General features: G+C 49.2%; 1 protein-coding gene across 2 annotated transcripts in view; it reads left to right on the forward strand.

The window, feature by feature from the left end:
- LOC127580893 (clathrin light chain A-like) overlaps window positions 1-19,072 on the forward strand; it is a 50,381-nt gene extending 31,309 nt beyond the window's left edge. For both annotated transcript variants that reach the window (XM_052034871.1, XM_052034879.1), the window contains exons 6-7: window positions 3,137-3,172; window positions 18,586-19,072. In XM_052034871.1, coding sequence (XP_051890831.1) covers window positions 3,137-3,172; window positions 18,586-18,757 — 208 coding nt within the window. In that variant the 3' untranslated portion in view covers window positions 18,758-19,072. The remainder of the gene's footprint in view (window positions 1-3,136; window positions 3,173-18,585) is intronic.
- The last annotated feature ends 2,186 nt before the right edge of the window (window positions 19,073-21,258 follow it).

Consider the following 21,258-nt stretch of genomic DNA (forward strand, 5'->3'; position numbering starts at 1 on the left):
AAAGTCTTTGAATACTTTTAGGGCAGAAGTAACCTGATACTTGGTAAGTGAGAAGGTGAAAGGCTAGAGTCACGGAGTTGTAACCACAGAATCAGAATCAGATTTGTTGTCACTGACTTGTACAACATGAAATGTGCTGTTCTGTGGCAGCAGTATGGTGCAAAGACATGAAATTACCATAAATTGCAAAAATAAGTAAATAGTGCAAAGATAAATAGTGTAAAGAAAGGAATAACAAGGTAGTGTTCACTGGTTTATAATAATATAGTAATACTTATCAGCACGATAAGAGGCTCTCTGGCCCAACGAGCCCATGCTGCCCAGTTACACCCACATTAACCTACCCGTATGTGTTTGGAATGTGGGAGGAAACCGGAGCACCCGGAGGAAACCCACGCAGTCACGGGGAGAATGTACAAACTCCTTACAGACAGCAGTGGGAATTGAACCCCGATCACTGGCGCTGTAATAGCGTTACACTAACCGCTACACAATCATGACACCCTTCATGGACCATTCGGAAATCCGATGGCGGAGGGGAAGAAGCTGTTCCTGAATCGTTGAGTGTGGGTCTTCAGGCTCCTGTACCTCCTCCCCGATGGCAGTAACAGGCCCTTCAGCACTCTGCATCTGTGCCGAGCATCATGCCTGTCTGTGCTAATCCCACCTGCCTGCATTAATTCCATGTCCCTCAGTGCCCTGCTCATTCAGGTACCTGGCCAGATGCCCCTTCAATGTTGTTACTGTTCCTGCCTGCACCTCCTCTGGCAGCTCGTTCCAGACACCAACCACTCTTTGTGTAAAAGAATTTACCCCTCAGATTCCCTTTAAACCACCTCCCTCTCACCTTAAACCTCTGCCCTCTGGTTTTCGACTCCCCTACCATGGGAAGCAGACACTGACTATCTTCCCTTCCATACCTCTCATAATTTTATATACCTGTATCGTGTCACCTCTCAGCCTCCTTCACTCCAGGGAAAACAGACCCAGCCTATCCAGTCCCTCCTGATAACTCAAGCCCTCCAACAGGCATGTGGCGCTGTAATTACAATCTGGTCAGCTTCCATGGGGAAGCAGGCTCGAGGGGCTGAGTGGCTGCCTTTTACTTCTAACTCACATATTAAGATGCATTGAGGCCAGCCTCCCCAGTGTAGGATCACTGCTGGTCCCAGTGTAGGATCACTGCTGGTCCCAACCAGTGAGGCCAGCCTCCCCAGTGTAGGACCACTGCTGGTCCCAGTGTAGGACCACTACTGGTCCCAACCAGTGAGGCCAGCCTCCCCAGTGTAGGACCACTGCTGGTCCCAACCAATGAGGCCAGCCTCCCCAGTGTAGGACCACTGCTGGTCCCAACCAATGAGGCCAGCCTCCCCAGTGTAGGACCACTACTGGTCCCAACCAGTGAGGCCAGCCTCCCCAGTGTAGGACCACTACTGGTCCCAACCAGTGAGGCCAGCCTCCCCAGTGTAGGACCACTACTGGTCCCAACCAGTGAGGCCAGCCTCCCCAGTGTAGGACCACTGCTGGTCCCACCCTACTCCGTTATTCACCACCTGTTTCCAACCTGTTTTTCCAGCTCCCGGATTATTTGCTTTAAACTGGTCTGTCTGGATGGTGTCTGCTCAGTGACTCATGGCCCCAACTACAAAACACCATCTGTTTAATAGTCTCAATAAACCTGTGTTGGTAATGAGACCCTCCACAGCAAAGTCTTCCAATTACTCCATGGAAAAGACTGAGAAATAATTAAACACAAACTGGGAGAGGCAGGTGAAAGTGTTTCCTCCAGGGTTAATTGGATAATTAATTGGTTCATTATTGTCACATGTACTGAGGTACAGTGGAAAAACTTTGTTTTGCATGCCATCCATAAAGATCATTTCACAACATAAGTACATCACTGTAGTAACAGGAGGCAGAATATAGTGTTACAGTTACAGAGAAGGGCGGGTAGGCAATAAGGTGCAAGGGCCGTAACGAGCTAGATTGTGAGGTGAAGAGTTGATGCGTCTACTGACGTCCAGGCTGTGAGGGCAGAGTTTGTGGAGAAGGTTCAGCCCACCTTGGTGGGTCTCATGGAGCATTCAATTAAAGTGAGATTGTAATCTGTAAAATCTGGCTAAAATACACTGTCAGCGGGAATTCCCAGTGATAATCCCGATGGGTTTTACAGGGTTAACAGTGCTGCTGTTAACAGGCATTTATATATTCTGTGTGTTGTTACAAACAGGACTAATTAATAAATGGTATCACAAACCCTTAAAGACACCACAAACGGATAAAATCACCCCACTTGATGTTACCGATAACATGTCTGAAAATACAACAGTGTACGCCACTGCCTCACAGCTCCAGAGACCCAGTTTCAATCCTGACATCCGCTGCTGTCTGTGTGGAGTTTGCATGTTCTCCTTGTGACCATGTTGGTTTCTCCTGGGTGCTCCGGTTTCCTCCCACGTCCCAAAGACGTGCGGGTCAGTGGGGTAATTGGCTGCTGTAGATTGCCCCCAGAGTAAGTGTGTAAGGAATCAAAGGGGAGTTGGTGGGCATGTGTGAGAGTGAATAAGCTGTAGGGGTACAGGGAAATAGACGGGGAATGGGACTGATGGGATTGCTCCCTGGGAATCAGCATTGACCCAATGGGCTGAATGGCCTCCTGCAGTGTTGAAATAAGTAAGTAATTGATAGACCATCATCAGTGTTTAATTTCTCTTGGCAGGTATAGGTTTGAAGGGTTAGAAGGTCATCTACAGCCCCTCAACTGACTGCAATCTCATTTGTCTTGAATTCTCGACGGTATTCTCCATGGTCAGATACTGGGGAGTGGAGGTGTGCAAGACCTAGAGTTACTGCTTACAAAACTGATTTGGACTATTGGAGGTTTTCTGTTAATGTAGCAAATGCAATTGTCAAGAGATTGGGTGGATTTTAATTCAGCAACAATGTGATCCATTGAAAGGGCATCGGCAGCCTGGCTCCATCTCTCCGAGTTTTAATTTCCAATGAAGTCATTTGAAATAATCACTGGTTTTATTTGTTGCAGAAAGCCCTGATACAGTCTGCTGTTCATCGGTGAATTCCCTGCATTGTCCAGTTTTGTAACTCTGATTTTTTTTCTTTCCAACATGTGGTGAAGCACAAACATCAAGCAGCACTGCTACAACCTGCAACAGTTAAGTGAACTCTACTCCCTTGCTCAGACTGTATAGGAATCTATAGCTGGAGCTTCAGGGAGCAGTCCAGTGACAGAATCCATGCTTTGTCCACCTCGATCAGTTTCTGAGCTGCACCCCTGTCTAGTGAGGTGGCAGAGGGAGCGGTACCTGTGATGTGCCTGTGTGGACAGTATTACTGCAAGAAAACTTCCTCCACACCCTACCGAAATAGCTTGATTTTGTAAACAGTAATGCGGTGAGATGAATCACTCCTGCAGATTAGGAATGGTTGAGCAAGGTCACAGTGGACTGCAGCTGTTAAAGGCAGCATCTCCTCTGTGTTCCAGGAGCTGCATTTCAAGAGATCCTGCAGCTGACAGAAGCCTTAAGTAATGAGTACACCTGTTATACACAGATCACCACCGACAGGCACATCAGAGGTAACTGGTCCCTCTGCCACTACACAGGAGCACAGCACACACACTGAGCATTCTGTCCTGGACACTGCTCTGTTCACGAGCTGTGTCTGGTTCCACTGGCCCAAGGTCTGCAGTCCTGACCTGTATGTCCCTGTGGCAGGTGATTAGGGCAGCAGAGTGGTGCACCCAGTAAAGCCTCACAGCTCCAGAGGTTTGGGTTCAACCCTGACCTCTGGTGCTGACCACACGGGTCAGAGGGGGTGGGTCAGTGCGAGGCCCAATGAGCCCGAGTGATCCTGCGCAGCAACTTGCCCTCGATGGAAAAGCTGAAAATGCCGGGAATTAGGAATGTGGCTCCTGGCTCAGCCTCGGAAGATCTGGGTCTTTGTTAAGAGTTTAGGTGGGGAGAGCGATGCCAATCTATCTAATCCCATCTGCCTGCACAGGATCCCTATCCCTCCATCCCCTGCCAGTTCATATGTCTGTCTAAATACCTCTTAAACATTGCTGTTGTATCTGCTTCCACCTCCTCCCCTGGTAGTGTGTTCCAGGCACCCAACTCTCTCTGTGTGTAAAGAAAATCTTGACCCACACACCTCCTTTAAATTTTCCTCCTCCCACCTTAAACCTGTCTAGTATTTGACATTTCCACCCTAGGAAAAACACTCTGACTGTCTACCCTATTGATGCCTCTCATAATTTTATAAACTTCTATCAGGTCTCTCCTCAGCCTCTGACGCTCCAGAGAAAACAATCCAAGTTTGTCCAACCTCTCCTTGTATCGAATACCCTCCAATCCAGGCAATATCCTGTTGAATCTCCTCTGCACCCTCTCCAAAGCCTCCACATCCTTCCTATAGTGTGGTGACCAGAACTGCACACAATTCTTCAAATGCAGCCTAACCAAAGTTTTATGCAGCTGCAACATAACTTGCCAACTTTTATACTCAGTGCCCTAATCAATGAAGACAAGAATGCCATATGCCTTCTTTATCGACTTGTGTTGCTGCTTTCCTAGAGCTATAGACTTCCACCCCAAAATCCCTCTGTACAGCAATGCTCCTAACGGTCCTGCCATTTACTTTGTACTTTCCTCTTGCATTTGACCTTCCAAAGTGCATCACCTGGCACTTGTCCGGATTAAACTCCATCTGCCATTTCTCTGCCCATATTGATCTGTATCCTGCTGTGTCCTCTGACAACCTTCCTCACTGTCCACACATCCACTGATTGTTGTGTCATCTGCAAACTTACTAATTAGATCACCTACATTTTCATCCAGATCATTTATATACCTCACAAACACCCTGCACCAATCCCTGTGGAACACCACTGGTCACAGAGATCCAGCCAGGGAAACATCCTCCACCACTACCCTCTGTCTTCTATGGTCGAGCCAATTTTGTGTCCGACTTACCAACTCTCCAGGAATCCCATGTAACTTGTATTCTGGACCACTCTACCATGAGGGACCTTGTCAAATGCTTTACTGAAGTCCATGCAGACAACGTCCAGTGCCCCACCCTTGTCAATCATCTTTGTCACCTCCTCAATCACATTTGTGAGACCGGACCTTCCCCACACAAAGCCATGCTGACTATCCCCAACAAGTCCATACTCTTCCAAATGTGAGTAGATCCTGTCCCCAGGAATCTTTTCCAATAATTTCCCTACCACTGATTTAAGGCTTACCTGTCTATAATTTCCTGGTTTCTCCCTGTTGCCTTTCTTAAACAGAAGAACAACATTGGCTATTCTCCAGTCCTCTGGGATCTTGCCTGTGGCTAGAGAGGACACAAAGATCCCTGTCAAGGCCCCAGCAATCTCCTCTCTTGCCTCTCTCAATAACCTGGGACAGATCCCAGCAGGCCCTGGGGACATCCACCTTGCTGCTCTTCAAGAGCCCAACACCTCCTCCTCTTTGATATCAACATGCCCGAGAATATCAGCACACCGCTCCCTGATCTCATTGTCCTCCATGTGCCTCTCCTTGGTAAATACTGTTGTGGAGTCCTCGTTGAAGACCTCACCCCCTTCCTCTGGCTCCCCTCCTTTGTTCTTGAGTGAATCTACCCTTTCCCTCACTACACTCTTGCTCCTACCATACGTATAAAAAGCCTTGTGATTCTCCATAATCCAACTTGCCACAGACATTTCATGGGCCCTGTTAGCCTCCTAATGGGTGGCTTGAGATGTTAACCCTGTTAGCCTCCTAATGGGTGGCTTGAGATGTTAACGATTATGTTTAAGCTTTTAATGTTGCTTGAGGATTTGGAGGGGTTTGGAATTCAGTAACAGACAATCAATGAATTCAATGAAAAAAAATTAAAGAGTCAACTAGGAAAGAAAATTAGATTTCAAAAGTCTGTACGAACAGAAGAAGCAAGAGATCAGGAAAAGTCGTCACTGACGCAGGACAGTGTGAAAGGGTCCGTGTGACCCACCCAACAGAGACAGGAGGAATTATAAGGAAGGTTGGGAAGGAGATGGTAAATAAATATCTACTACCACCTTCATGGGGGAAGATATGCAAAACACCATGGAATTAAGAAAAGTTCCAGAAGTAAGAATGAGTAACTTGACAAAATCAATAGAAGATGAAAATCTACTGGAAAAGTGACGGGTGGGGTGAGGGCCTGATGTTCCACATCGCAGGGGTTAAAGGGTGAGCTGGATAAATTGCTTTGGCCCTCCAGAGTTCTCTAGATGTTAGGATAGTCCCACGAACTGGGGTTAGCATGAGAATTCCCACTGACCAAGAAAGATGCAGCAAGAAAACAGGTTGTTAGCCTGACATCGATTGTTGGGGAATACAGAGTCAGTGGTTAGGGAGGACCTGTGAATATTATCTGTTTGGATTTTTATTTTAAATTACCCAGGTGACGTACAAGAGTGATTACAGAAAATTAGGATTCATAGATTCAGGACTGATTGTCGGGCCAACAATGAGAGTAGGAATATGCAGGATATTTGCAGGTTGACAGGGGATAGGGAGAATTGTGTCCAAGTTTGCCGATGATACAAAGCGAGCTGGGAAATGGAGTTGTGAGGATGTAGAGAGGATGCAAAGGAACATGTACAAGCTGAGTGGGCAAGAACCTGGCATGTGGGCTGTACTAACCACTGAGAGAGATGTACACACACCGCAGAGTCAGCCCGCAGTACAGCAGCCATGGGAACAACAAATGTAAGGGCAGTGGGGGACGGCTGTAAGGTTTTCAGTGAGATCCTGCCTGCTGCCATGTGAACCCTTTTGTCTCCTTCCATAAAGAAGGATCTACCTGTCCTGGAGAGAGTGCAGTCCAGGTATCCCTGGATGGGGAGATGGTCCAACGAGGAAAGATTGAGTGGACTGGGTGAATATTCTCTGGTGTTTAGAAGGAAAAGGTTATTTCATTACAATATTTTGGGCGAGGTCTTCCTGAGCTGGTGCTGCCCCGGGACCTCCACCGGCAGAGGATACATCCATTTGGCCAACTGTGCCCCATTGTCCAGCAGTGTGGTCAGTGGTCAGGGGCTGTCGGAGGTGCAGACCCTGCCCCTAAACGGGTGGGGAGGGAAGGGGGCAGGAGTGCAGGATTGGGCAATGGACAGGGGGCAGGACTGCAGAGGTACAGCATTGGGCAATGGGAGGGGCGAGGGGTGTGGCAATGGGCGGGGGCAAGGGGGCAGGGGTACAGCATTGGGCAGGGGCGAGGGGGCAGGGGTACAGCATTGGGCAGGGGCGAGGGGGCAGGGGTACAGCATTGGGCAGGGGCGAGGGGGCAGGGGTACAGCATTGGGCAATGGGAGGGGCGAGGGGTACAGCACTGGGCAGGGGGCAGGAGGCAATAGGCAGGGGTCAAGGGCTTTGGGCAATGGGTAGAGGTCAGGGGTCAGGGTCTTGTTGATTGTTTAGTAACAAACATTAACAACAGTTTTACATTTCCCACATTCAAACACGTAAACCCTATTAAAGTTAAAGATTTTCATGATTTTTATATTTAAAAAATGAGTTAAAACTAAAGAACTAAAAATTTAAAGAAAGGTGAATTAAGAAGTATAATGTGTCTTCCCTCCCTGACCGTATCCCACAACCTCTGAAGCCTGCAGTGGGTCTGGCCTGCCGCAGGATCCCGGTGGAGATTCCCAGCAGAATTCCCAGGGTTCCCAGCAGGACTGAGCTCCTGGTGGAAAGCAGCCTCGGAGAGAACTGGTGCACCCCAGGTTCTACATTTAACAGGGCTCGCACACAGCTGCAAGGCCTGCTGTACTCTCACCGGCGGACCACAAAACCTTCCCTGGCAGCCGACTGAAGAACAGTCCCTCGGGTGGGGAGCCTGGAGACCAGGGAGTCCACTCCCTGGACGATGTGTCAGCCACGTGGGGCTGAGATGATGAGACAGTTCTTCACCTAAAGGGGTGGTGAATCCCCAGAGTTCTTCCCCACCAGCACTGTCGATGATCTGTAGCAACAGTCAGGATGTTCAAGTTCTGTGGGGAGCTGAGGGAGGCGAGGATCGAGCAAGATCTTGGAACCCACCAGAGAACATAGAATTGTACAGCAGTTTGGCTCAACATATCCATTTTGGCTTAAAAAAAACCTACTGTCTGATTTCACTTCTCAGCTCAGTCTGTCGCCATGGAGATCTCAACACCCATCCAAGTAATTACGTCAAGCAGTTGTGCCTTCATCCTTTGAGGGAAGTGAGTGCGAGACTGGGACCACTTGGTGAGGAAGTTTTCCTCAGCTCCTCTCCTGAATTACCTGAAACCTTTGCCTCCTCGTAACAACCCCTCTGGTAGGGAAACGAGTCCTTTCCACTTATCCTCTCTTAGGGTCTAATAATTTTACAAGCCTCGAATTTTCTTCTGTTCCAAAGAAAACAACACAGACCAACTGACCTTTTCATGTAACCTCAAACTTCCCAGCCCTGGCAGTGTCCTTACAACCCTCTGCCGCACCCTCCCAGAGCGATCTCATTCTTCCTGCAGTTCGGTAACTCAACTGGAACTGAATGTATTTTAAACAGTTCTAGCATGACCTGTGCTTCAGACGATAAAGGAAAGAATCCCATGTGACTCCCTGCTACAATCAGTGCCTGTGTCCCTCTGTACCCTGTGATCCCTGCGACCTCCTCACCCCTCCACAAGTGCAGTACCACCTTGGATTGAATTCCGGTGGTGGGGGTGTCACCAGGTTCTATAGATGAGGTTGGGGGAGGTGGTCCTAAGAGGAGAATGTAAGCAGACCGGCCCCATAAACTTGGTGAACAAACAAATTCTTACGAGGCTTGACAGGGAAGATATGGAGTTGGTGTCTCCCTGGCTGGGGTGCCTCGAACCAGGGAGTCTCAGTGTAAGGAGTTGGTCATTCAGAACAGAGGTGTACAGAACTTTCTTCACCGAGGCAGCAGCAAATCTTTGGAGTTCTCTACTCAAAACAGCTGTGGAGGCTCAATCACGGAATTTATTCAAGATAGACTGATAGATTTCTGCATATTAAGGGCATCACTGGACAGTGACGCTGAGTTAAAAGATGGACTGGGATCTCATTGAGCAGTGGAGCAGGTATGAGGGACAGACCAGCCTAATCCTGTTACTTCTTATGTTCTTGTGACTTGACAAACACTTTGCAAAATCCATGTAAACTGTACCAAAGGCACTACCCTCACTAATCACCCTTGATATCTCCTCACAATATTCAGTGATGTTAGTCACATTAACCTTGACAAATTCATGAAGCCTCTCCTTGGTTAGTCTATGTCTTTCTGAATGATTTTTTCTAATAATTTCCCCACCACTGGCCTGCTTTTACTTTGCTCACTTTTTAAACACCAGTGTTGTTTTAGCAGCCTTCTGCATCTGGCACCACATCTGTATCCAGAGAGCCTTGGAAAGTGACGTTGGGACGTTTGCTGTGTCCCTCTTGTTTCTCCAGGGTTCACTCTTTCTCATCCACCGTTTCAGACATTAATCCCCTCCTCTCTCATTCTTACCGTATCTCATATTTCACTCTGCCTTCTTCATTGCACAATCTTTAATACCTCAAGTTGGTGAACATAGAACAATTACAGCACAATTCAGGCCCTTCGGCCCACAAAGCTGTGCCGAACATGTCCCTACCCTAGAAATTACTAGGCTTACCCATAGCCCTCTATTTTACTCAGCTCCATGTATCTATCAAACAGTCTCTTAAAAGACCCTATCGTATCTGCCTCCACCACTGTTACCGGCAGCCCATTCCACACACTCACCACCCTCTGAGTAAAAAAACTTACCCCTGACATCTCCTCTATATCTACTCCCCAGCACCTAAAACCTATGTCCTCTTGTGGCCACCAATTCAGCCCTGGGGAAAAACCTCTGACTATCTACCCTATCAATACCTCTCATCATCTTATATACCCCAATCAGGTCCCCCCTCATCCTCCGTCTCTCCAAGGAGAAAAGGCCGAGTTCCCTCAACCTGCTTTCATAAGACATGCTCCGCATCCCAGGCAGCATCCTTGTAAATCTCCTCTGCACCCTCTCTATGGCTTCCACATCCTTCCTGTAGTGAGGCGACCAGAACTGAGCACAGTACTCCAACTGGGGTCTGATCAGGGACCTATATAGCTGCAACAATACCTCTCGGCTCCTAAATTCAATTCCCCGATTGATGAAGGACAATACACCATATGCCTTCTTAACCACAGAGTCAACCTGCGCAGCCGCTTTGAGCGTCCTGTGGACTCAGACCCCAAGATCCCTCTGATCCTCCACACTGCCAAGAGTCCTACCATTAATACTATATTCCGCCAACATATTTGACCTACCAAAATGAACCACTTCACACTTATCTGGGTTGAACTGCATCTGCCACTTCTCAGCCCAACTTTGCATCCTATCTATGTCCCTCTGTAACCTCTGACAGCCCTCCAAACTATCCACAACACCCCCAACCTTTGTGTCATCCGCAAACTTACTAACCCACCCCTCCACTTCCTCATCCAGGTCATTTATAAAAATCACAAAGAGTAAGGGTCCCAGTACAGATCCCTGAGGTACACCACTGGTCATCGACCTCCAGTCAGAATACAACCCTTCAACAACCACTCTTTGCCTTCTGTGGCCCAGCCAGTTCTGGATCCACACTGCAATGTCCCCTTGGATCCCATGTCTCCTCACCTTCTCCATAAGCCTCGCATGGGGTACCTTATCAAATGCCTTGCTGAAATCCATATACACTACATCTACTGCTCCCCCTTCATCACATCCTCAAAAAATTCAATCAGGCTAGTAAGACAGGACCTGCCCTTGACAAAGCCATGCTGACTATTCCTAATCATATTATACCTCTCCAACTGTTCATAAATCTTGCCTCTCAGGATCTTCTCCATTAGCTTACCAACCACTGAGGTAAGTCTCACCGGTCTATAATTTCCTGGGCTATCCCTACTCCCCTTCTTGAATAAGGGAACAACATCCGCAACCCTCCAATCTTCCGGAACCTCTCCCGTCTCCATGGACAACACACATGCTCAAGCTTTTCAGGCCACTGCAAGTCCCCACTACAATCACCCAGATCTTTTTCTTGGTGAATACTGATGTAAAGTATTCATTAAGTACCTCCACTATTTCTTCCAGATCCACACACACTTTCCCACTGCTGCACTTGATAGGCCCTATCTTTTCGCATCTCATCCTCTTACTCTTCACATACTTGTAGAACACCTTGGGGTTTTCCTTAATCCTGCCTGTCAAGGCCTTCTCATGTCCCCTTCTGGCTCTCCTAATCTCTTTCTTAAGTTCCTTCCTTTTTGCCGTACTCCTCCAGATCTCTAACATTACCTAGCTCTCTGTACCTTTTGTATGCTTTTCTTTTCCTTTTGACTAGATTTATTATAGCCTTTGTACACCACGGTTCCTGTATCCTGTCATGACTCCCCTGTCTCATTGGAACATGTCTATGCAGAGCTCCACACAAATACCCCCTGAATATTTGCCACATACCTTCTGTACTTTTCCCAGAGAACATCTGTTCCCAATTTAATCTTCCAATTTCCTGCCTGAGAGCCTCATAATTCCTTTTACTCCAAGTAAACACCTTTCTAGCCTGTCTGTTCCTATCTGGCTCCAGTGCTATTGTAAAGGAGATAGAATTATGATCACTATCACCAAAATGTTCACCCACTGAGAGATCTGACACCTGACCAGGTTCATTACCCAATATCAAATCAAGCACAGCCTCTCCTCTTGTAGGTCTATCTACATACTGTGTCAAGAACCCTTCCTGAACACACCTAACAAACTCCACCCCATCTAAACCCCTCACTGTCTGGAGATGCCAATCGATGTTTGGGAAATTAAAATCCTCCATCACAACAACCTTTCTAGGATCTGCTTCCCTATCTGTTCCTCAATAACCCTGTCACTATTGGGCGGCCTATAAAAAACACCCAGCACCGTTATTGACCCCTTCCTGTTCCTAACCTCCACCCACAGAGACTCCGTAGACAATCCCTCCACAACATCCACCTTTTCCACAGCCATGACACTATCTTTGATCAACAGTGCCACTCCCCCACCTCTCTTGCCTCCTCCCTGTCCTTCCTGAAACATCTAAAACCCAGCACTTGAATCAACCATTCCAGCCCCGGAGCCATCCAAGTCTCTGTAATGGCCACCACATCATAGATCCAAGTATCGATCCAAGCTCTAAGCTCATCCGCCTTGTTCACAACACTCCTTGCATTAAAATAGACACATCTCAAGCCTGTCTGAAAACGTCCCTTCTCTATCACCTGCCTATGGTGCTTACTCCTAGCCTCCTCTATTTGAGAGCCAAACAGCTCTTCCCCAGTCTCTCCAGTACAGATTCCACCCCCCAACAATTCTAGTTTAAACTCTCCCCAGTAGCCTTAGCAAACCTCCCTGCCAGTATGTTGGTCCCCCTGGGATTCAAGTGCAACCCGTCCTCTTTGAACAGGTCATACCTGCCCCAAAAGAGGCCCCAATGATCCAGAAAACTGGAAACTCCTTACTCCAATCCCTCAATGACGCATTTAACCTCCTCCTCATTCTGTTCCTATACCCACTGTCGCTTAGCACAGGTAGTAATCCGGAAATTACTACCTTTGAGGTCCTGCTTCTCAACTTCCTTCCTAATTCTCTATAGTCTCTTTTCAGGACCTCATTCCTTTCCCTACCTATGTCGTTGGTACCAATATGTACCACGACCTCTGGCTGTTCTCCCTCCCCCTTCAGGATATCTTGGACGCGATCCAAAACATCCCGGACCCTGGCACCTGGGAGGCAAACTACCTTCCGAGTTTCTTTCCTGCGTCCACAGAATTGCTTGTCTGCCCACCTAACTCTCTGTCTGTCCGCTATCACTAGCGCCCTCCTCACTCCTTCCCTACCCATCTGAGCCACAGGGAAGACAGATGCAGTGTTAATTCAGAATTACACCCATGTATTCTGTCTCCCTGCACAGTTACGTTGTTACCCTCCTGGGCTGAGTGTATTTATAAAACATCCCAGTTGTTATTTACCATGCCCTCTCTTTGGTTCCCTCTAGGACTTCTGAAGTGGTGGCCTTTTTGTCACAGGCTAAGTGTTCATCAAGTCACAAGAACATAAAATGTAACAGGATTAGGCTGGTCTGTCCCTCATACCTGCTCCACTGCTCAATGAGCTCCCAGTCCATCTTTTACCTCCCTGTGTCACAAGGACATAGAAATTGGACATACAACAGGGGAGGCCTTTCAGCCCCTCAAACCTGTTCCACCATTGCACTTTGGGAGGTCAAATGTAAGGGGAAAGTACACAGTGAATGGCAGGACCCTGAGGAGCATCGATGTACAGAGGGATCTGGGGCTGCAGGTCCACAGCTCCCTGTAAGTGCCAACACAAGTGGATAGGGTGATAAACAAGGTGTACGGCATAATTGACTTCATCAATTGGGGCACTGAGTATAAGAATCAGGGTGTCCTGTTGCGCCTCTGGCAGCCTGTTCCAGGCACCCACCACCCTCTGCGTAAAAAAAAATCTGCCTCGGTAATCTCCTTTAAACTTTCCTCCTCTCACCTTAAAGCTATACCCTCTAGTATTTGACATTTCTACCCTGGGGAAAAGAACTCTGACTGTCCACCCTATCCATGCTTCTCATAATTTTATAAACTGCTATCAGGTCTCCCCTCAGCCTCCACCACTCCAGAGAAAACAACCCAAGTTTGTCCAAACTGTCCTTATACCCTCTAATCCATGCAACATCCTGGTGAACCTCTTCTGCACCCTTTCCAAAGCCTCCACGTCGTTCCTGTAACGGGGTGACCAGAACTGCACACAATACTCCAAATGTGGCCTGACCAAAGTTTTATACAGCTGCAACATGACTTCCCAACTTTTACACTCAACATCTGACTGATGAGGGCAAGCGTGCCGTATGCCTTCTTCACCACCCTATCTACTTGTGTTGGAACTTGCAGGGAGCTATGGACTTGGACCCCAAGCTCCCTCTCTACATCAGTACTGTTAAGGGTCCTGCCATTAACTGTGTACTTTCCCCTTACATTTGACTTCCCAAAGCGCAACACCTCACACTTGTCCAGATTAAGCTCCATCTGCCATGCCTCTGCCCACATTTGCACATTTCGTACACAGAGAGGGGTTGATATGTGGAACGCACTGCCAGAGGAGGTGTTGGAGTCAGATACAGTCACAGGCACTTGATAAGGCACGGCATGGAAGGATACAGAACTAAAGCGGGCAAACGGGATTCGTGTGGATGGGTGAAAGGATGCATGGATGTTACCCAGCTGTGAGGCAGCAGCACTACCCGCTGCAGGGTACCGCCAGGGGACAGATCATGGGTGGTAGAGTAGACGGATTGTAGCAAGATATTTGACAGAGGAAGTAAAACCAGTGGGATCCAAGCAAAGGTTGAAGAAAGTGGAAGGGAGCGGTTGACAGGAAGTCCGGCCCTGGAGTCCATGTGTGGCGGAAGGGAGTGGTTGACAGGAAGTCCGGCCCTGGAGTCCATGTGCAGCGGAAGGGAGTGGTTGACAGGAAGTCCGGCCCTGGAGTCCATGTGTGGCGGAAGGGAGTGGTTGACAGGAAGTCCGGCCCTGGAGTCCATGTGCAGCGGAAGGGAGTGGTTGACAGGAAGTCTGGGTGTGGGTCCTGCACCTCCTCCCCGATGGCAGTAACGTGAAGAGGGCGTGTCCCGGGTGGTGAGGGTCCTCAGTGATGATGAATACAAGACAGGGAGGGAGTGGGGCCTTGGTAAAACATGAGTTAGTGCACAGCAGTAGCAGTGTGTACACTTCTGGTCACCACACTACAGACGCTGGACAATTGATGTACCAGGACGTTCCCAGGCCTGGAGACATAGATAGTCGTAGGGTCATAGAATCGTACAGCACGGAACAGGCCGTTCGGCCCAAGTGGTCCACACTGACCAGCGGACATCCTTCTGTAGTAACCCTATAACCCAGCACTTGCTCCATCGCCCTCTGTGCCCAGGAGATTCAAGTGCTCACCCAGACACTTCTTAACTTCTCTCAGTGACCCCGCTTCAACCACTCTCTCAGGTAGTGCTTCGAGGTAGTCACCCCCTTACCCTAAACCTATGTCCTCCAGTTTTATCTACCTCTGATATGGGAAAACACCTCCTGTGGTCTACCCTATCTATACCCCTTGTATCATGTCCCTTAATCATGTCCCCCCTCAGCCCCCTCCACCTCAGGCAGAACAGACCCAGCCTCACTGGTTTCTCCTCATCACTGAACTGCTCCAACCCAAGCAATGTCCTGGTGGGTCTCATCTGCACCCTCTCCAGTGCAGTCACATCCTTCCTATAGGGTGGAGACCAGAACCATACCCAGTGCTCCAGCTGAGGTCTGACCAAGGTTTCATAAAGTTGGAGCATAACCTCCCTACTTCTGTACTCAGTGCCCAGACTAATGAGGACCAGTATCCTGTATGTCTTCCTAACCACGTTAACTACCTGTGTTGCCACCTTCAAGGATCTATGGACTTATATTCCAAGGTCCCCGTCTTTCTCATTACTCCCCAGGACCCCACCATTCATGGTGCGTGTCCCAGCCTCATTACTGCTCCCAAAGTGTATCGCCTCACATTTGTCTGGATTAAACTCCACCTGCCATTTCTCAGCCCATTTCACCAACACATCGATATCTCTCTGCAGCCTACAATTACCTTCCACACTGTCAGCAACTGCACCAATCTCTGTGTCATCCACAAACTTACTGATTGTGCCCCCAGATCATTCACATGTTACAAACAACAAGGATCCCAGCACCAGTCCCTGTGGGACACCACTATTCACAGGCATCCAATCACTAAAACAACCCTCTCCCATTGCCAAGCCAACTTTGAATCCAGTTTGTCAATTTACCCTGGATCCCATGCCCCTAGCCTTTTGGACAGTCTCCCCTGTGGGACCTTGTCAAAGGCCTTACTGAAGTCCGTGTAAACCACGTTTACTACACTACCCTCATCAATACACTTTGTTGCCCCTTCAGAGAATTCAATCAGATTGGTCAGACAGGATCTGCCCTTGACAAAGCTATGTTGGCTGTCTCTGATTGGTGCCTGCCTTTCTAGTGATCATTAATCCTCTCCCCCAGAATGCTCTCTGGAAAAGGGAACCAGATTTGCTGTCCTCGAGTCATCTGGTACCTCACTTGTATCCAGCGAAGATCTCAGCCAGAGCACCAGCAGTCCCTTCCCATCCCTCCTGCAGCAGGAGATTTAGCCACTTGCAACCCTGCTAAGGCATTGAGTACCTCCTTTATTTGTGGAGACGTGCACTGGACTTTCAGCTACCCCTTTGCTGACCTCCAACTACAAAGTCTGTTTCCTTTGTGAATGCTGATGTAAAGTATTCACATAGGACCTCACCTGTACCTTCTGGCTCCACACACACACCTTGACCCTGTTGTCCCTACCTAATCCCTGGTTATTCTTTTGTCCTAAATATATTTATAGAATGCCTTTCGATTCTCCATAATTCTGCCTGGCAGTGATTTCTTGTGACTCCTCTTAGCCTTTGTCATTTCTTTGTTCAGCACCTCTCTACACATTTTATACTCCTGACATCTTTAGGTCCCTATACCTGTCATATGCTTCCTTTCTTTCTCTTTATCCAACCCTCAATATCCCTCAACACCCAGAGTTCCCTGTACTTGTTACCCCGGCTTTTACCCCTACAGGAACACGTTGGCCCTGAACTCTTGCTGTTGCTCCTTTGAATGCTTCCCACTCTGCAGATGCAACTTCCTACAAGTAGATGCTGCCAGTCTACCTGAGCCAGCTGCTGTCGTGTTCGAATGAAATTGACCTTCCCTCAGCTTAAGACCTCGCAATCACTGGTCCATCCCTATCCTTTTCCAAAATCACTTTGAAATATACAGAGTTGTGGTCACTATTCCCAAAATGCTCCCCCACTGACACTTCCTCCACTTGACCAGCTTCATTCCCTAGGATAAGGTCCAGAAATGCTCCTTCCCCCATTGGTCTGTCTACCTACTGCATCTAGAAGCTTTCCTGGACACCTCAAAAATTCTGCCCCCTCTGAGCCTTTTACACTAAGGCAATCCCAGTTAGTATTTGGGAAATTGAAGTCCCCCAGTATGATAACCCTCTTTATTGCAACTCTCTGGTTTCTGCCTACAAATCTGTTCTTCCATCTCCTGTTGACTGTTGGGTCTGTGAGACGACCCAGCAGTGGAACAACAACCTTTTTATTTATAATCTCTACCCATAAGGCTTTGTTTGAGGACCGTTCCAGGACATCCTCCCTCAGTAATGCAACCTCTGTCTCACCTGAAAATTCTACACCCTGGGACATTGAGCTGCCAGTACTGCCCCTCCTTCAGCTGTGCCTCAACAACATCATAGACCCTCCCCTGCTATTATTTAAAGCTTTGCATTCATCTACCTCATTCCTTATAATTGAGCTTTGGTGTTCAATTCCTTTGATGTTCACTTACTTTTTCTGCCAACTGGACACTATTTCTGCTCTAGGTGACTGTCTCTTCATCTGAACAACTACTCTGAGCCCCTATGCCCCTGACTCGGTTTAAACCTTCCCCAACATCACTGGGGAACCTCCCACCAAGGATGTTGGATCCACTCCAGTTAAGGTGCAACTGTCCCACTTGTACGGATCCCACCTTCCCCAGAAAGAGTTCCAGTGATCCAGGAACTCTCAGGCCAGGCTCCTGCACCATCCCTTCAGCTGACCTGTTCCTGTACTCAACAAACAAGCTGCTGGAGGAATTCAGTGGTCAGGCAGCATCTGTGAAGGCAGAGGGATGGTTGACATGAAATCCTGCATCGGGATTGGTGCAGGGTCTTGACTCAAAAGGTCAACCCTCCCTCTGCCTCCACCGCTGCTGCCTGACCGCTGAGTCCCTTCACCTGCCGGCTCTGTGTCCCTTTCCTCTCCTCACTAGCTTGTGGCACCGAGGAGAGTGTGCAGGCCCGGAATGTTTTCTTCGGTTCAGGGACTGAGGGCTTGTTTAATTGTGTATAAGATTACGAGACATCGGGACAGGGTGAATGGTGAGGACTCGGCAGTGATGCTCAATAACCAGAGGCAGAGGTTTGAATCAGTAGAGAAACTGGAGAGGAGTTGAGATGAAAAACTATTTCTCACCCTGAAGTGAGGGTGGGGAACTCGTGGCCTCAGTGTCTGGTAGGACAGGAGCTCGGGCACTAGGACCTACAGGGATTCTGCCTGTCCATTTGTAGCTCCTCTATATGATGTGCCTCGGCTGTAAAGGCAGTTACTTGGACTGCTGGAGGCCTGAGACCCCGGCACTGGATACTGCGGAGATTTCCCGGGGATGAGGGAGCAGAGTTACAGGGAGAGGCTGGGGAGTTTGGGATTTCAGGAATAACATGCAGCAGGACAAACAATTTTAAGAGAACACAATGTCCTTTAATCTTAAATTGATTTCAGTAGCGCTCTAAGGCAGAAAACAGGAATTAAATGGTTGTCCTTTCACACGCTCCTCCAGGACTGAGGACACAGCTGTGGGTGAAGCTCAGGAGATCAGATCCAGCTCGGACTGGGAACGTGTCCTACACCTGTGTGATCTGAACTCGAAGACCAGCAAGCCGTCCAAAGACGTGTCCCGGATGCGTTCTGTTCTCCTGTCTCTCAGCCAGGTGCCCGTCGCTCTGAAGTAAAATCAGAGAGTCAAGACTGAGTTTTCGTAAGAGAAAGATTGACATTGGCGCTGTCTGGAAGGATGGCCAGTGTTGAATCTGCTCATATTCCCTGTCAGGGCAACACCTGGTGAGGCAGGGTGTGTCCACGAATTGTGCTTCATCCATTCCCAGTAACCAGGCATTTGCTGTTTGCTTTTTGTGAATAGTGGTTGTTAGTGGTCTGTGCTCACTGAATGGTGCATTCTTTCCTTCACAACTGTAAATATGGATTAAAACTGAATTATAACCAGCATTACACTGAAGGTGAAATAAAATTTGTCACAACAGTGTGAAGCATTTTGTCAGTTTCAGTGTTTCAAATATTTAAACACCATCTTGCTTCGGTGTTTGCAATCTTGCAGTGTTTGAGTTTAAGGCTTTGATCTTCTCACTGGCTGGGTGTGGGATGTGGGTGGGGGTGTGGGTGGGTGTGGATGGGTGTGGGGTGTGGGTGGGAGTGGGGTGTGGGGGGTGGGTGGGGGGTGGGTGTGGGAGGGTGTGGGTGGGTGTGGGTGGGTGTGGGGGGTGGGTGGAGGTGTGTGAATGTGTGGGGGGGTGTGGGGGGGTGTGGGTGGGTGTGGGAGGGTGTGAGGGGTGTGTGAGTGGATGGTGGGTGGGGGTGAGTGGGGGTGTGTGGGTACGTGTAGGGGGTGTGAGTGGGGGTTGTGGGTGTGGGGGGTGGTGGGGGTATGGCTGGGGGGTGTGGGTCGGTGGTGGGGGGGTGAAGAATTGGGAGGGGGTACAGCACAGTACAGGCCTTTCAGCCCACAATTTTGTGCTGACCTATATAAACCTACCCCAAGATCAATCTAACCCTTCCCTCCTGCACAGCCCATAACCCTCCATTTTTCTTACATCCATGTGCCTATATAAGCGCCTTTTAAATGTCCCTATTGTATCAGCCTCCACCACCCCCGGCAGTGTGTTCCAGGCACCCACCACTCTCTGTGTAAAGAACCTACCTCTGACATCTCCCTTGAACATTCCTTCTGTGACCTTAAACTGATGTCCTCTGGATTTGGCCATTGCCGCCCTGGGGAAAAGGTGCTGGCTGTCCACTCTGTCTATGCCCCTCATAATCTTGTACACCTCTATCAAGTCGCCTCTCATCCTGCGTCACTCCGAATAGAAAAGCCCTAGTTCACCCAACCTTTACTGATGAGACATGTTCTCTGATCCAGGCAGCATCCTGGTAAATCTCCTCTGCATCCTCTCTAAAGCTTCCACATCCTTCCTATAACGAGGCGACCAGAACGGAACACAATACTCCAAGTGTGGTCTAATGAATGCCAGCACACCATACGCCTTCTTAACCACCCTATCAACTCTGAGGGAATCGATGGACGTGGACCCCAAGATCCCTCTGTTCCTCCACACTGCTAAGAATCCTGTCATTAACCTCGTATTCTGCCTTCAAGTTCAATCTCCCGAAGTGAATTACTTCACATTTGTACGGATTGAACTCCATCTGTCACTTCTCCAAACTCTGCATCCTATCAATGACCTGTTGTAATCTGCAGCAACCTTCTACACTATCCACAACACCAACCTTCACGTCATCTGCAAACTTACTAACCCACCCTTCTACTTCCTCATGCAAGTCATTTATAAAAATCACAAAGAGCAGGGGTCCCAGAACAGATCCCTGTGGAACACCACTGGTCACCGACCTCCAGTCAGAATATGCTCCGTCTACAGCCACCCTCTGCCTTCTGTGGGTGAGCCAATTCTGAATCCATGCAAATGCCTCCATGGATCCCATGCCTCGTGAAGCACTCGGGTGGGGTAGGGGAGGGGAAGGTTTGGGGTAGGAGAGGGGATGAGATGTGGGGGGGTGGGGTAGAGGAGGAGGTGGGGTGGGGGGACTGAGATGTGGGAGGGGTGGGGTAGGAGAGGGGGAGGGTTGGAGTGTGTAGGCGAGGGGCTGGGGTCAGGGAGGGAGCGGGGTAGGCCTGCGGTAGGGGACGGGGTGGGGAGGGGGACGGGGTGAGATGTTGGGGGGGTGAGGTGGGGAGGAGGCGGGCTGGGGGGCTGAGGTGGGAGGGGGTGGGGTAGGAGGGGAGGGTTGGGGTGTGCAGGGGAGGGGCTGGGGTAGGGGTGGGATAAGTATGGGCTAGGGGTGGGGTAGGGGAGGTGGTGGGGGAGGGCTAGGGTTGGGGTGGGGTAGGGAAGGGGTGGGGTAGGGGTGCGGTAGGGGAGGGGTGAGGAAAGTTGGGGAGAGGTCGGAGAGGGGGTGGAGAGGGGTGAAGGAAGGATCGGGGAGGGGGTGGGGTTGGCGAGGGGTCGGGGAGAGGTTGGGGTAGGGGTGGGGTGAGGGAAGTTTTGGTGGCTCAGGGTAGGAGTGGAGCTTTGAGGCTTTGGCTCGAGAGGCTTCGGCGAGTAGAGGCTGAGGAAGAACTTGCTCCCTGAGAGGTGAGGCCGGTCAGTTCCTTTAATTTAATTAACTTAGGAGTAGGTAGCGATGGCAGCAGTTAGGGCAT

This window comes from Pristis pectinata, chromosome 2 (genome assembly GCF_009764475.1).
Source record: "Pristis pectinata isolate sPriPec2 chromosome 2, sPriPec2.1.pri, whole genome shotgun sequence".
NCBI lineage: Eukaryota > Metazoa > Chordata > Chondrichthyes > Rhinopristiformes > Pristidae > Pristis > Pristis pectinata.